Genomic DNA, 17,766 nt, shown 5'->3' with positions numbered 1-17,766 from the left:
CACGCTCAGAGTCCTTTACTACTCCACGTCTCAGATCACTTCTCACCTTCTTCTCTCTCTCTTCCACTGATTCCTCTGCCACCGTCCGAGTCCTTCACCACTGTACGTCTCACATACCTTCTCACCTTCTGTGAGAAGGTGGCCTGATATATGCTGTCCACTAGTTCTAGTGGGCACCGTGTATCAGTCCAAACAACCCCTTATGGTGAATGGTTAAAGACAACCTTATGTGAAAGCTATCCTAGTGGTAGCTATGGAAAGCAGCCTTCAGGCTAAGTCTTGAAGGAATGTAAAGCAGCTTGTTTTACCAGTCTATAATCTCTTGAATGATCAAATGAAAGGACAACCCCACCAGGTATATATTTAAAATATATGTATTTAGGTTAACACACACCCCTCTAGTCTCTTTATGAGACTTGAGTTCGAAGTACTTAGTTTACAAGTGAGCAAGCATCAGTAAAAGCACAAATACACATTTGGGCCCTAGGGGCGTACCAAACCATATACCAAAAAAGTGGTATAAGATCCACGACTGGAATAGGCACTAGGCCTATTGCCTCTAGAATCGCTGGGACCCCAAGGAACCATCCAAGGTAGTGATACAGGGGACCCACGGGAACTATATGCAGTGTGAAAACACAACCGCGGGTTCCTATTATCTTCTATGGGCAATGTCGCAGTTGGAATTTTAAAGATTAGGGACACTTCTAATTGAGTCAGGACCAAACCCTTTTGGACTTAAGAAGTTCTAGGGCTAGCACCTACAAGAGCACCGGAGTACTCGAGTTACCTCACCCAGGGAAGCCGGGTGCATAGGTGTCTTTTGGTGTCGGGTCGCGTCGTCGATTTCAATGGGAGCTGGGGAAGAAGTGCTGCTGCCGTGAAGAGGAGAAGTGTCCGAAGAGATCCAAGCCTGGATCTAGGATGGAAGGAACCTGAAAGCAGAGGGGACAGAGTCTGGGTCAGTTGCCAGTAACCTAGGGCAGGATTGACCAATGTCCACAGATGTCGGGTGCTTCAGGTGAGTTGATGGGTGTCTTGACTCTTCAGCCACGAGGTCCAGGAGGCGTCGAGGAAGTCCATGAGCCGGATTCGAGCTGTCCCACGAAGTCTGTCGAGTGCTGCGGTGTCGGCGACCAGAATGGACCCAACAAGCCTTGGCAACGGCAAGTCACTGGAATTCAGAGAAAGGACTGCGGTGCAGACCAGCAAGGTCTGAGGGACTCACCCAGCGAGGGTAAGTCTGGGCACGTCTGGAGCAACCAGGTAAGCTCAATCAGAAAAAAAGTCGTCTTCGTGGGGACCTGCTAGCCAACGGGCTAGTGATCGCGAAGGAGCCTCGAGCAGTCGCACTGGAAGCTGGCCCACGGGTCACTCGTGGAGTGGAGGCCAACAATCTTCGGTGCAGGAGGTGCTCAAGGGTGGGGCTACTCGGAGCCCAAAGCACAACTTCGAGGAGGACCAGGAAGATAGTGTTGCTGCAAAAGTTCACGGTGTCCAGGGGTCACGGTTCCACGTCACCCACGAAAGCCACGGGCCTCAGCTTTGCTGTGGACTCAGGGTAGCCTTGGGGGAAGTCTGGAAATCCACCTCTGGGGATGCAGAGACTTCGGCGTCCGGCTGGAGCTTCAGAATTGCAGACCGGTCAGTTGCTTCTTTCGTGTCTGCCAAGCAGGGGAGTCACTCCTTGACCCCAAGGGAGATCTCTTCAGTCCTCTAGTCAGGATAGAACGTCGAAGGTTCAGGATGTACGTTGCAGAGTTTCGTCCAGGGTAATCTAAAGTCCTAGGGACTGGATTCCTATACTTATAGTGAGTTTAGGGGATGGACTAACTCTAAGGCCCCACCTATGGGTGGGCCAGGAAAAAGGGGTGGTTCCACCCATTTCCTTTGTCCAGTTTTGCGCCAGAGCAGGGGCAGGTAGCTCCTGCAACCGGTTTCAACAGGAGTGTGCACAGGGACACCAAGTGTGCCCCCAGTGCAGGACTTCAAAGCACCAGAGAGTGCTCCCGCCCAGCCCCAATACACATCAGCCTGTCTGGGGAGGTGGGACACCTCCCCTCGACAGGAAACCTATTGTCCAGGCCTCCCCTGCCTGAGTTTCGGTCAGCAGCAGGAGGCCAGACCCGTGTCTGTGGCAGAGGCATCCATCTTGTGATGCCAGGGCTCAGGAAAGTCCTACCGAGTTTAGCCAGTGTGAACCTGTCTCTCCCTCTAGACAGGTGGAATGCTACCCCGCTGGGGGGGGGGGGGAGAGGTGGGAGGGTAGTATTCCAAAGCGTTTGACACCAAACACGACATGTTTTGATGCAGCCATCCCAAAGTTAGCATTTACCACGAGGTTATAATGCACTTAAGTGTATATGGTATGGCTGTATCACAGAACATCCATAAGGAAGTATTTCCGAAAGCTGCAGAGGGGCTCAGCTCATGCTTGGGCACCCTCTCACATAAAACCAAGCACTCTGCCTTCAGGATTGTCGAGGCCTGCCATAGGAGTGGCTTATAGGTTTATATGTGTCTGTATATAGGTGTGGATATAGGTAGCCTATACCACTGTAAGGGGTGCAAGCACACCCTTACCCAGGCTGCAGTAGCAGACCTGTGGTGTAATTTTGGAGTACTTCCCAGGGGTGGCATAATATATGCTGCAGCCCCTGGTAGGCCTCTGAGGTACCTATGCCCTAGGTACATAGTATACCATATGCTAGGGGCTTATAAGGCACTCCAGAATCCAATTAGATATGTACCTAATGTACATGGAAACTATTTTAGAGAGGAAGCAGCTAGGCTGTGGTCCTAATTAGCAGGGCCACGGCCAGACTAAGGTCGAAAAGAACAAGTTACTTACCTACGGTAACGATGTATCTGTAAGAAACATTAGTTAGTTAGATTCCTCACCTTAGAATATCCCCAGGCGTCAGACTGGATCCGGAAGATTTTTCGTCAGCAATACCCCTTGCGCGTCGCTAGGCGTCGTCTGCGGCTCCGCGTCCGTCGTCGGCGTCGTGCGCCGGAATGACGTCGTCGGAGTACTTAGACGCCGCCCTCGCGCGCTGACGTCAGTTCTTGTACATAGCTTTCCGCGCCAGGAACGCAGAGCCATGCAAAGACCGACACTGGTGCCAAAAATAAAATCTAGGGGCCTGAAAAGGATAACCTTAACCCTAGATGTCAGTTCGCAGAACGGGGAGGATGGGTGGGTCGGTGAGGAATCTAACTAACTAATGTTTCTTACAGATACATCGTTACCGAAGGTAAGTAACTTGTTCATCTGAAAGAAACACGTTAGTTAGATTCCTCACCTTAGAATAGATACCCAAGCAATACCATCCCCGGTGGTGGGTCTGCGAACCAAGATCACACCAGAAAGTCCTGGAGGACAGAACGGCCAAAGAAGCCATCCCTCCGGACTTGGCTGTCAAGGCAATAATGCCTGGCAAACGTGTGTAGCGAAGCCCACGTTGCCGCCTGACAGATGTCCTGCAAAGGGACACCCCGTCCCAAAGCAGTGGTAGCCGCCGTGGCCCGAGTAGAATGGGCGCGCAGCCCAACAGGAGGGTCCTTTTTTGCCAAGGAGTAACAAATTTTGATGCACAAAACGACCCACCGAGAGATGGTCCGTTTGTGCACAGCTTTCCCCTTCTTAGCACCAACGTATCCAATGAAAAGTTGGTTGTCCACCCGGAACTGCTTTGTGCGGTCCAGATAAAAGGAGAGCGCACGTTTTGGGTCCAGACGGTGGAGCCTCTCTTCCTCTTTGGAAGGATGCGGAGGCGGAAAGAAGGTGGGCAAGGTGACAGACTGCCCAAGATGAAATGGAGTCACCACTTTCGGAAGAAAGGAGGGACGAGGCCGAAGGACAACCTTGTCCGGATGAACAGAGAGAAAAGGAGGCTTTGAAGATAAAGCCTGGAGCTCACTCACCCGTCTAGCCGAGGTGATGGCTACCAGAAAAGCAGTCTTAAGCGTCAGCAGACGAAGGGGACAATTATGAAGAGGCTCAAAGGGAGCGCACATTAGAAATGTGAGAACAAGATTCAAGTCCCACTGAGGCATTACAAACGGGACAGGAGGGAACGTGTGAGTAATGCCTTTTAGAAAGCGTGTAACTACAGGGGACTTGAAAAGAGAAGGCTGATCAGGGAGCCGCAAGAAGGCAGAGATGGCAGCAAGATAACCTTTCAGGGAGCCCAGGGCAGAGCCCTGCCGGGCCAAAGAAAGAAGAAACAGTAGAACCTCAGAAAGAGGGGCGGAAAGGGGATCCACAGCCTTTGCTGTGCACCATGCCACAAATTTGTTCCACCGGCAGGCGTATACCGTCTTTGTGGAGGGACGCCTGGCTGCCAGAATGATATCACAGACTTCAGGAGGCAAGTCAAATGGCATCAACTGCCGCCGCTCAATCTCCACGCATGGAGGTGGAGGCTGGACAGGTTCGGGTGGAGGACCGTCCCCTGCTGCTGCGACAGAAGATCCTCCCGAAGGGGCAGACGTATCGGAGGATCGGTCAACATACTGAGTAGCTCGGGATACCAGTACCTTCGTGCCCAATCCGGAGCCACCAAGATGACTTGGGCCCGGTCGTGCCTGATCTTCTTCAGCACTCTGGGCAGAAGTGGTATAGGCGGAAAGGCGTACAACAGACCGCAACTCCACTCGTGACAAAAAGCGTCGCCGAGCGAGTGCCGCCTTGGAAATTCCAACGCGCATAACTGCTGACATTGCGCGTTCTCTTCGGTGGCGAATAGATCTAACCAAGGCTCTCCCCACTGCTGAAAGAGACCTTGCGCCACTTCAGAGTTCAGACGCCATTCGTGATCCATCATGCACCGGCGGCTGAGTTCGTCTGCTCTGGCGTTCAGAGAGCCCGCCAGATGTTGAACCACTAGGGTGACGCCCTGGTGTTCTAGCCACGTCCAGAGGCGCAGAGCCTCCTGACAAAGAATCCACGACCCCACCCCGCCCTGTTTGTTGCAATACCACATGGCGGTGGTGTTGTCCGTGAACACCTGCACGACACTTCCCCTGACAGAGGGAAGGAAGGCTTTCAGTGCAAGTCGGATCGCTCTCAACTCCAACAGGTTGATGTGGAGACGAGACTCCGCCGGAGACCAGAGGCCTCTGATCTCCGCCTCTCCCATATGGCCACCCCATCCCAGGAGGGATGCATCCGTCACTACGACATGCTCCGGTTGGGGAAGGGAGAGGCTCTTGCCCTTGACCCAATCGCGGTCCGTGAGCCACCACTGCAACTGCTGTGCAGTGCCCTCCGAGATCAAGACATGGTCGGACAGGTTGCCGTGATGCTGGGCCCACTGAAACTTCAGGTCCCACTGCAGAGCCCGCATGCGCCGCCTGGCATGATGCACTAGTAGGATGCAGGAGACCATCAGCCCCAGAAGCCGCAACACTAGCCTGACCGAAACCCAGGATAGAGGCCGAAAGATGGGAATCAGGGCCTGAATATCCCGGACCCGCTGTTCCGGCGGATAGACCCGGATCTGCGCCGAATCGAGAACCGCTCCGATGAAGAGGAGCTTCTGAGAGGGACTCAGGTGTGACTTCGGCACGTTGATGGAAAATCCCAGCAAATGCAGGAGATCCGCCGTAGTCTGGAGGTGGGAGACGACTGCCTGGGGCGAGCCCGCCTTCAACAACCAGTCGTCGAGATAGGGGAAGACTGGAACCCCTGATCTGCGCAGATGAGCTGCGACCACCGCCATCACTTTCGTGAACACCCGAGGAGCACTGGTGAGGCCGAAGGGGAGCACGGTAAACTGAAAGTGCTCTTGACCCACCGTGAACCGCAGGTAATGCCGGTGGGCCGGCAGGACGGGGATGTGGAAATATGCGTCCTGCAAGTTCAACGCTACCATCCAGTCTCCAGGGTCTAGGGCAGCTAGAACCTGAGCCAAAGTTAACATCTTGAACCTTTCCTTCCGGAGGAAGGCATTGACGTTCCGGAGGTCCAAGATAGGGCGTAGGCCCCCTTTGCCCGTCTTGGGAACCAGAAAGTAGTGGGAATAACAACCACGACCTACTTCTGGGCTCGGAACGCGCTCGACGGCCCCCTTGGCCAAGAGGGCCGAAACTTCCTCGTGGAGAAGATTCAAATGATCCCCCGAGATACGGTGGTGCTGCGGTGGCATGGCTGGAGGGGTCGTCTCGAAGGGGAGGGAGTAGCCCCTTTGGACGATTTGCAGCACCCACCTGTCCGATGTGATGGACCGCCAGTGGAGCAGGTGATGGCGAACTCTGCCGCCCACTGGCGTGGAATGGGCCTGAAAGCTCGGACTAGGAAGGCTTTGAGGCGGATGCTGCCGGGGTGGATGTGGGCTGACCGCGTCGTCCTCCAGAACCGCCTCGGCAGAAACCACGTCCGTGACCGCACGCAGGTCGGTTCTGTGGCTGGTGGCTAGGCGTACGTGAGGAGGCACCCCTTCCTTGGCCACGAAAGGGGCGGAAGTTTGCGACCGCGGGGCCGAGAGGCCCAAGGACATCGCCCGAAAAGGACGTGGACCGCAGCCAGGCGTGACGTCTAAGCGCCACTGTGGTAGAAATCGCCCTACCCAGCGAGTCCGTAGTGTCAAGCCCACATCGGATAGCATGTCGCGCTGCATCCCTCCCATCGGCCAGAGCCTGGGTAAGTCGTGTCTGGACCTCCTCCGGACACAGGGGCAGCACGTCCTCCACCGTATCCCACAGAGAGTGGGAATAACGGTCCAAGAGACAGGCGGTGTTCAAAGACCGCAGGCCCAAACTAAGGGAGGAGAACAGCTTTTTGCCGAACTGTTCCAGTCTCTTGGAATCCCGGTCCGGCGGAGCGGTCGGGAAGGAGGATTGGGAGGTAGAGGCCTGGATAACCAGGCTCTCGGGGGTAGGGTGTTGGGACAGAAAACTGGGGTCGCCCGGAGCAGGGCGGTGGCGCCTGGCGACGTTCCAGTCCACAGGAGGAACTGTGGAGGGCTTGGACCAGGTGCCCTGCAGAACGTCAATGAGGGCCTCATTGAATTGCAGCAGAGGCTCAGTGGAGCTTGCTGCAGACTGAAGCACCTCAGTGAGGACGTTAGTCCTCACAGCCACGGCAGGTAGCTCGAGCCCATGGGCTGCGGCCGCCTTGCGCAGCACCACAGAGAAAGCAGCACCCTCCTCCGAAGCCACAGTCGGAGGAGAGATGAATCCAGTGTCTGGAGAGGTATCCAGACCACTGGCCTCCCCCAGTTCATCTGCCCAGTCCTGTGACAGTTGAGCCTGAACGGCCAGAGGATCCTCGGATCCCTCCCAGTCGCCCCCATCATCCGATTCCTGGTATGCAGGAGGAAGGATCGGAGCCGGGCGATAGACATAATGTGTCTCCAGCGGCGCCGAACGCGGCGTCCATCGACGCCGTGACGGCGCCGGGCCCGGAGCGGGGCTGAACCGGGGCTCGACGCCGAGCGGAGCCGGCGTCGGAGGTGGTACCGGTGTCGACGCCGGCGGAGGAGGCGTGACGAGGTCGACCGGCGTCGGCGGGGACTCGGGAACGGGTCCCTCGGGCACTTGCGGCGTTGAGGCCGGAGCCGTCGACGGCGCCGGGGCCGGAGCCGCCGGCAGGCAAGGTTGCCCAGTCGGGTCCGCGGGGCCCGAAGGCACACCAGCGGGCGTCGACGGCGGAGCCAGGTTCCTCATGGCCGAGAGGAAGGCACTGACTTCCGCCGGCGTCGCGTCAGTCCCAGGGACCGGCAGGTATGGGGACTTGCGCGGCGCCTGCGGCTCCGCTGGAGCCGCGGGGGTGGAACCACCCTGACCCTCGGCCGAGTCGCGCGACCGGCGAGGGGAGTCCGAAGAGCATTGTCGCCTCTTGGACTTCTTGGAGTGCTTCGACTTACCCGAAGACTTGGAGCCAGACGATCGATGATGACGTCGGCTGCGGCTCCGCGACCGATCCTTGGACCTCCTCCTGGACCGGGATCGAGAGGGGCCGAGTGGCGAAGCTCGAGAAGCTTACGGGACCGCTCCCGTCTAGCCTTCGAGGTCAGGGCCTTGCAGTCCGAACACGACTCCGCGTCGTGGTCGAGGCCCAAGCAGTAAAGGCACCGGCGGTGATGGTCCGTAACCGACATCAAGCGGTTGCAGTCAGCACAGGCTTTAAAACCAGGCATCCTACCGGCACCGGAGTCGAGACAAGATCAAAAAGGATCGAAAAAAGTTAGTCAAAAAGTGACTAAAGGGGTAGCTCTCCCGGATCTGCGCTTACTGGCGCGGAAAAAAGAAGAACTGACGTCAGCGCGCGAGGGCGCCGTTTAAGTACTCCGACGACGTCATTCCGGCGCACGACGCCGACGACGGACGCGGAGCCGCAGACGACGCCTAGCGACGCGCAAGGGGTATTGCTGACGAAAAATCTTCCGGATCCAGTCTGACGCCTGGGGATATTCTAAGGTGAGGAATCTAACTAACGTGTTTCTTTCAGATACAGTGAAACACCAGCATACAGTGAAACACCAGCAAAAAGTGGGGGTACCTATGTGAAGCATATCCTACTTTCCTACACCTCTCTCCCACTGATGCCTCTGCCATGCTCTGAGTCCTTCACTACTCCACGTCTCAGATCACTTTTCACCTTCTCTCTCCCACTGATGCCTCTGCCATGCTCTGAGTCCTTCACTACTCCACGTCTCAGATCACTTTTCACCTTCTCTCTCCCACTGATGCCTCTGCCATGCTCTGAGTCCTTCACCACTGTACGTCTCAGATCATTTATCATCCTCTTCTCTCTCACACGGATTGCTCTGCCATGCTCAGACTCCTTCACTACTCCACCTCTCAGATCGTTTTTCACCTTCTTCTCTCTCCCTCCCACCAATGCCTCTGCCATGTTCTTAGTCCTTCACTACTCCACCTCTAAGATCGCTTCTCACCTTCTTCTCTCTCTCTTCCACTGACTCCTCTGCCACGGTCTGAGTCCTTCACCACTGTACGTCTCAGATTGCTTCTCACCTTCTCTCTCTCCCACTGATTCCTCTGCCATGCTCAGAGTCCATCACCACTGAATTTCTCAGATCGCTTCTCACCGTCTTCTCTCTCCCATTGATGCCTCTGCCATGAGTCCTTTTCTATCATACGTCTTAGATCACTTCTCACCTTCCTCTTTATCGCTACCATTGATGCCTCTGCCATGCTCGGAGTCCTTTACTACTCCATGTCTCAGATCACTTTTCACCTTCTCTCTCCCACTGATTCCTCTGCCATGCTCAGAGTCCTTCACTACTCCACGTCTCAGATCGCTTCTCACCTTCTCTCTCCCACTGATGCCTCTGCGATGCTCAGAGTCCTCCACTACTCCACCTCTCAGATCGTTTTTCACCTTCTTCTCTCTCCCTCCCACTGATGCCTCTGCCATGTTCTGAGTCCTTCACTACTGTACGTCTCAGATCGCTTCTCACCTTCTCTCTCCCACTGATACCTCTGCCATGCTCAGAGTCCTTCACTACTCCACGTCTCAGATCACTTCTCACCTTCTCTCTCCTCCCCACTGATGTCTCTGCCATGTTCTGAGTCCTACACTACTGTACGTCTCAGATCGCTTCTCACCTTCTTCTCCCTCCCACTGATTCCCCTGCCACGCTCCGAGTCCTTCACCACTGTACGTCTCAGATCATTTATCATCCTCTTCTCTCTTCCATCACCACTGAATTTCTCAGATCGCTTCTCACCGTCTTCTCTCTCCCATTGATGCCTCTGCCATGAGTCCTTTTCCATCATACGTCTAAGATCACTTCTCACCTTCATCTTTATCGCTCCCAGTGATGCCTCTGCCATGCACGGAGTCCTTCAAGACTGTACATTTGAGATGAATTCTCACCTTCCTCTTTCTCTCCCTGAGATGCCTCTGCTACGCTCCGAGTCCTTCACTACTGTTCATCTCAGATTGCTTCTTACCTTCTTCTCTATCCCACTGATGAATTTGCCAGGCACAGAGTCCTTCACTACTGTACGTCTTAGATCACTTCTCACCTTCTCTTTCCCTTCCACTGATGCCTCTGCCATGCTCTGGGTCCTTCGCCACTATACATCTCAGTTTACTTCCTACCTTCCTCTCTCTCCCACCGATACTTCCGCCATGCTATGTGTCCTTCAATATTGTACGCCTCAAATCACTTCTCACCTTCTCTCTAGCTCCCACTGATGCCTCTGCCATGCTCTAAGTCCTTCACTACACCATGTCTCAGATCCCTTCTCACCTTCTTCTTCCTCACTCCCACTCATATCCCTGCCATGCGCCAAGTCCTTCACCACTGTATGTCTCAAATCACTTCTCACCTTCTTCTTTCTCTCCCTCACCCCCACTGATTCCTCTGCCATGCTCACAGTCCTTCACTACTGAATGTTTTAGATCACTTCTCACCTTCTTCTCTCTCCCTCACACTGATGTCTCTGTCACGCTCTGAGTCCTTTACTACTCCACGTCTCAGATCGCTTCTTACCTTCTTTCCTCTCCCTCCCAGACATTCATGTGAGCTCTTCTGGGTCCTTCACTACACTCCTTTACAGACTGATGCTTACCTCTTCCACCCGCAGCCCACTGACATCCCTCTGCCATGTGCTGGGTCCATCATAACTCTCTCTCCTTAGTCAGATTGCTTTTTACTTTCACCCCTCCCTCCCAGACATCCCTCTGCATTCTTTATAACTCTCCTTCTGAGATCTCTTCTTACCTTGGACGGCCCAGTTCCTCATCCATCTTGGAGATGGCACAATTCTCCAACATCATGTGACCTGAAATATCCAATGAGGTTAGGGAACTCAGGTTTTGGACAATGAGGCTCAGCACCTTTCGGTTCAACTTGAACTTGTAGTAGCTGGAGAGTTGGTCCCGGGAAATGTCCAAGTGCCTGGAAAAGCAACAGGTAAAACTTTGAATCAACCCAAAACAGAAGAGAAAAGCTACCTCAATTTCAACAGATTCATACCCTGGCAGGTAGCATCCCTCCACAGTGAAAGTAACAAGGGACCCCTGTCGAATTGATACAGAAATTCCTAGGGCAGGGCACCAATACAGTGAAATATAAATCCCTAGGCAATTATGGAGTTACTAGTGTATGAATCTGTAAGTTTATACGTCTATTAGATACACATTATTCGTGAATTCAGTGTAACATTCAACAGAAAAAATAAAAAAATTGCAGTTTTAGTTTTTGATAATTAAAAAGCATATTTTATTACAATCTTGAAATCAATTCATACAATAACTCTTCATACTGTGTTTTGTATGTAGTTAACATGGGAATACATATACATTCAATTATGTGCAAACAAACAATTTTCTTCAATCACTTAAAATACATAGACTAAAACCGTGGCAGAAAAGGGTTTTTGTCTTCGACGCGCGTTTTGACGCAATCTGCGCCTTCGTCAGGAAATGGTACACATATACTTTTTATTATGAGCTTATTATTGATTTTATGGTCCAAAGTTTTATATTCGGCTTATTGTCGATGGGTCCACCGTATCGATGGACTTACAGGATCCCAATTTGAGTCCTGCAGGAATCTGATATATCATATGTATTCCTTAGGAATCTGAAATTTTTCACAACTTCTTATCGATATGTTCAGAAAATTCCAACAATTACAGAATATATTAAGATGATTATCGTCAAAATACATCAAAGGTTTTCCCTTTAGATTAATAGTGAGGAAGAATTAAAAAGACAGATAACAGCTCCTTCTGCGTCGATACGTCCTAACCGGCCACGTCTATGTACTGGAAGGGAAAACTTTTGATGTATTTTGATGATAATCTTCTTAATATATTCTAGAACTGTTGGAATTTTCTGAAAATATCGATAAGAAGTTGTGAAAAATGTCAGATTCCTAAGGAATACATATGATATATCAGATTCCTGCAGGACTCAAATTGGTATCTTGTATTGATACGCTGGACCCATCGACAATAAGCCGAATATAAAACATTGGACTGTAAAATCCAATAATAAGCTTGTAATAAAAAGTATATGTGTGGCATTTCCTGACAAAGGCGCAGATTGCGTAGAAAGGCACGTCAAATACAAAAACCCTTTTCTGCCAAGGTTTTAGTCTATGTATTTTAAGTGATTGTTTGGAGAAAATTGTTTGTTTGCACATAATTGAATGTATATGTATTCACGTTAGCTACATACAAAACACAGTATGAAGAGTTAGTTTATGAATTGATTTCAAGATTTAATAAAATATGCTTTTTATTTATCAAAAATTAAAACTGTAATTTTTAAAAAATTTCTATTGAATGTTACACTGAATTCACGAATAATGTATCTAATGGACGTCTATACTTAGAGATTCATACACTAGTAACTCCATAATTGCCTAGGGATTTATATTTCACTGTGTTCACAGCATCCCCCCGCAGTGCAAGTGTCCACAGGGAAGAGACTACAAGCCTACCTTCCATGAATAGTGGAGTATCACTGGATGCTTCACACGTCCTGAGATCCAGAGCAAAAACCCAGAGAGGAGAGTTCAATGTGATGAATGATGAATGCCAGACTAGAGGTAAGGATGCTTGTGCATCCCTAGATGTTCAAGCCGAGACTTGGAAAGGAGCATGCCAATGGAATAACAAGAATCTAAGGCTCTCCTTACTGTGATAATCAATTTCGAAGACATAGGCATGTCATCACTCACTGTAATGTCTCTTGTTCAGGAAGCCTTTAGTCCCCTCCCTGCAAACGTTCAATTCCCTAACCGCAGGTCAGGGTCCTGGAACATCTCTTGCATAGCAGATTCAAAACCCTGAACGGAAGTGAGTGCAGGAAAGAATGATGCTAATTTACGAAAGAACTATTTTTTGACATGACCGAGGAAATGTGACGCATTTCTTCTAACAACTAGAAACTAGCACAGTACCTGAGATCTGGAAAACTGTCATTAAACCATTATTGAAAAACGCTTCACTTAACCCCAGAGGTCCTAGAAATGACCAGACAATTTCTCTAGTCCTTATTTGCCTAAATTGCTGGAGAAACAATGCTTTCAGATTTGTTGAGGAAAACAACTTCTTAGATACTTGTCAAGCAGGATTCAGAATTAGTTGTAGCTTCTGCTCTTGATGACCCAGGGAGGATGATGGATGCCCGCAGTCCAGATTGGTTCTCCTGCACTTCTAGGTCGCATTTGATACAACTGACTACACAAGCCTATCTGAAAGATTGTCTGACACAGGCTCAGAGGAACTGTTTGAGCCTGGCTTAAATCATTTTCATACAAAATACCACAGTTCCTCTCCCTCCCTTTTCGTGCTCAGCTAAAGAAATGTGTCAACTTTATTCATGTTGCTTTTTAACATTTACATGCACCCACTGGCCTGCAGAGTCTGGGGAGGAAGGTATTTGTGTGCACATGGATGATACACAGCTGACCTTTGGACTGTCTGCAGATGCAAACCAATATAACCACCCCTGAGTCTTGAGGCAAACGGACAGTAGACATCTATACCAGGGCAACCACAAGCACCTTCTTCCTTAGTTCGCAATTTAGGAATCTATCTTGATTTGATCTTAGCCTTACCACTCATGTAGCTAATGTAACTAAGTCCTGTTTGTTTCACCTTAAACTGGTTCCACCATCCTACTCCTTTTGGGCAAGTAATTGGGAATATCCGTAACACATGCTTTAATTCAGTCATGAATGGACGGACTATGCGAATGTGATTTTACTGGTTGCACTGCGAAAACGAATTATGCCACTACCGTTGATCCAAAATGCGGCAATTTAACTACTCATTTTGTAATCAAGCATTCTCAGTGGCGGGTGCTAAATTGTGGAATGCGTTGTCAGTTAAACTACAGTAGCAATCTTCTCTATTACTCTTTACGAAATCTCTGAAGACCACGTCTTTAAGCATTAATGACTTCACAGCTATTGATTCAACCTTCGCATCAGCGCCCAAAAATTGAATGTGGCGCTTAACAAATAAACGAACATAAACATGTGCATTATGTGCCGATCAGCTGCCAAGCTCTGTACTTTAGATTCTTCTACACCAACAGACACACCAAGGGAGGGAGGTAAGGACTGTCTGCACAAAAGTCACTTAAGATCACTAGCTTGCATTACAGAGATCCTAAGCCCGCCTTCCTCCAGACTCATGCAAAGCCTAAAAAGCATAAACAATTGAAGAAAGGTGACCTGAATCCTTCTCAGCAGAGGGTTAACCAAACAAATTCCTGCGAAAGGTATGGCCACACTGAACTTACTCCTTGAATCATATGTTCACTGTGGGGGCGTCACTGGACCACTGAGCAAAGGTAACACCAACAGAACAACCGATTTGCATTTAATCAGCTTAATGTTGAGTTTGAAAGCATATGTGAACCAGAACAAGTGCACTAAACTGAGGTCCTACACAGAGTGGGGGCTCCTAATAGGCCATGAAACCCTGGAAGACACCCAACTCATCATCTCCTTGACAGACAAAATAACCACCACCAGAGCGAACTTCACCAATTGCATGACCATGGTAGCAGAATAGGTGAGAACCGAATGTTTAAAGCTCAGTTCCCTATAAGACGGAAGTACTGGTCTTCGGAAACAGGACCTCCTCGTGGGACGCTGCCTGGTGATCAACAGAGCTAGGACCAACACCCACCAACCACGCCAGAAATCTGGGGATCATACTGGATGACAAGCTCACCATGTCGGCAGACGTTAATGCAGGGAGAGCTGCCTGCTTCCACATCCTATGAATGCTACAATAGATCTTCAAGTGGCTGCCAGAGAACACCAGGCGCACTGACAAGCAGACTTGACTACGGCAACACGCTCTATGCCAGAATCTCCAAGCAGCTCCAACACAGACTGTAAACCATCCAGAATGCTGCTGCAAGACTCATACTCAACCTCCCGTGCTGCATCCACACCTCACCCCACCTCGGAGAGCTCCACTGGCTCCTCGTTCGTGAACACAGCCTATTCAAACTCCTCACGCACACATACAAAGCCTTACACAACAATGGTCCATCATACCTGCACAACCGCACACACTTTCACCAGCCTGACAGACACCCACACTCAGCCTCACTCAACCACATAGAAAGCCCTGCATGACACTGTCCAGGATACCTCAACAGCATACCCTTTCACCAGCCTCAGAGATACCACCGCTCAGCCTTAGCCTCACTTTCAATCACATACGTACAAAGCTTTACAGATCACTGGTCCAGCATACCTCAACAACCGCATACACTTTCACCAGCCTCAGAGATACCTCCGCTCAGCCTTAGCCTCACTTTCAATCACATACGTACAAAGCTTTACAGATCACTGGTCCAGCATACCTCAACAACCGCATACACTTTCACCAGCCTCAGAGATACCTCCGCTCAGCCTTAGCCTCACTTTCAATCACATACGTACAAAGCTTTACAGATCACTGGTCCAGCATACCTCAACAACCGCATACACTTTCACCAGCCTCAGAGATACCTCCGCTCAGCCTTAGCCTCACTTTCAATCACATACGTACAAAGCTTTACAGATCACTGGTCCAGCATACCTCAACAACCGCATTCACTTTCCGCAGCTTGACAGACACCTCTGCTCAGCCTCAGTCTCACACATACTAAGCCTTGCACAACACTGGTCCAGCATAACTCAATAATCGCATACACTTTTACGAGGCTGCTAGACACCTCTGCTCAACCTCACTCTCACACATACTAAGCCTTGCACAACACTGGTCCAGCATACCTCAATAATCGCATACACTTTTACAAGGCTGCCAGACACCAATGCTCAACCTCACTCTCACACAAAGACTTACGCAACACTGTTCCAGGATACTTCCACAACTGAATATGCTGTCATGTGCCAGACAGAAACCTACGTTCTGCCTACCTCTCACTAGCACATACAGAGCCTTATACAACACTGGTCCAGCATACCTCAAAAATCGCATTCACTTTCACCAGCCTGACAGACACCTACGCTAAGTCTACCTCTCACTCACACATACAAGCATTACACAACGCTGGCCCAGCATACCTGATCAGCCGCATACACTTTCACAAGCCTGACAGACGCCCACGCTCAGCCTCGCTCTCACTCACACACATACAAAGCCTTATACAACACTGGCCCAGCATACCCGATCAGCCGCATTCACTTTCATCAGCCTGACAGACTCCTCCGCTCAGCTCACTCTCACACACTGCCCACATTCACAAAAGCAAGGTAGAAGGTCGCTTGTTCTCCTACATCGCGCCTAAACATGGATAAATATGCCTCAACACATCAGAACCTCATTCTCACTTCTGAAGTTCTGCAAGAAGTTGAACACCTGGCTCTTCGAGTAACTCTACAGAGACCATATGCTTACATACCTGCTCAAGCACCTGGATAACCTCATGGGTGATTAGTGCGCTACAAAAGTCCACATAAACCATAAAATAACATACATGAAATGAAGCCAGACTACAGTGATATGTAAGGAAAATTAGCCTTGTTAGAGTGTCTGCACTGGAAATACCACCCCGGTATGACGGGAAAGCACTACCCCCCCATATGCAGTAAAGAAAAGAGTGCAATGTGACCCTGGTATTCCTGCTCCTGGCTGTATATGTAATAGGCATGCTACCCTTAGAGAGGCCTAAGTGACCGCACGTAACATGCTCAGAGATCAGGTAAATGAACTTGGGGTCAATGGCATGGACTCAATACTACGCACAAGAAACACAGCGCGTTCAGTAAATCATCTCAGCTGCGTCACAACACTGTAAAGCAGAAGGAGAGGAGGGGAAGCATTGGCGTACTGATTCCGGCCTTCCAAAAGAAAGGTAACCCCGAATGCAGATGGGCCATGCTAACAGCTTGCAACGGCCGCTCTGCCTGGATGCCACAAGATCCAGTTTCAGAAGAGACTGACTGCAAGCTAAAGGCGCTGTTAGATCTCTAGCGGGTACTGCTGATTTCTATCATTCAAGTGGAAGGATGCAGAGCTGGAAAAAGTGCAAATGCCAAGAACGACCTTCAGAACATAGGCAAGCATCCATGGGGCCAAATGTCAGAAACTTTAAGGTGACTCACAACTACTCCCCAGCAATAATTGCAGAAGTCAGTGATGACAGGCAAGGATAGGTTACTTACCTGTAATCCTAGTTCTCTTCCAGGGGTATCCTCATCAAAGTCATAAGCAATTGAATATTCCCACCCATGCGTGGGGACCCCAGAAACTATATAGAAATATATGAAAACATATATATATATATATTTTTCTTTTTTAAACAAACAATCAATGCAGGCTTTCATACACCACAGGCTGAGCAATGCTGTAAAAAGTTTCTTTGCACACATACACAAACAAACCAGGAAAACAAAGGACATTTGAACTGCTTTTAACCCCTTCAGCGCTGCGCGGATTCCCCCGCGGTGCTGAAGGGTTCGAGCGCGGGCGGGGCCATGACGGAACGGTTCCGTCATGAGCACAGCTCAACCGATGCTCATGACGCAACCGTTCCGTCATGAGCATGGAAGGGGTTAATGCACAGTAGAAAACCATAACCCTGCAAAGAGAAAAGCAGGCCTTGTCAGCTCATAGGCTGCCTTGTAATTCCAATAGTATAGAAAGCTGAAAAGCTAACCCAGAGAAACACAAAGAAACTGGCACCGTGCTTTTAAGGCAGCCATGACCGCTAGCTTCCCATCATGCTTCAGGGGTGACAGTTAAGTCAGTTGTTCTTTGCAGAGACCCGGAGGTCAGGGCGCAAAGAGATGACACTTTTTGGAT

The 17,766-nt window shown here is 50.4% G+C and overlaps 1 protein-coding gene across 4 annotated transcripts in view; it reads right to left on the bottom strand.

Annotated features, from left to right (window-relative positions):
- The window catches only part of ZER1 (zyg-11 related cell cycle regulator), a 387,007-nt gene that overhangs the window by 197,237 nt on the left and 172,004 nt on the right, over nt 1-17,766 (bottom strand). For all 4 annotated transcript variants that reach the window (XM_085614054.1, XM_085614056.1, XM_085614055.1 and 1 more), the window contains one exon: nt 10,701-10,877. In XM_085614054.1, coding sequence (XP_085470180.1) covers nt 10,701-10,877 — 177 coding nt within the window. The remainder of the gene's footprint in view (nt 1-10,700; nt 10,878-17,766) is intronic.

This window comes from Triturus cristatus, chromosome 1_2, assembly GCF_964204655.1.
Source record: "Triturus cristatus chromosome 1_2, aTriCri1.1, whole genome shotgun sequence".
NCBI classification, from domain to species: domain Eukaryota; kingdom Metazoa; phylum Chordata; class Amphibia; order Caudata; family Salamandridae; genus Triturus; species Triturus cristatus.
The sequence above is the reverse complement of the archived record's forward strand: the minus strand, read 5'-3'. Positions and strand labels throughout refer to the sequence as shown.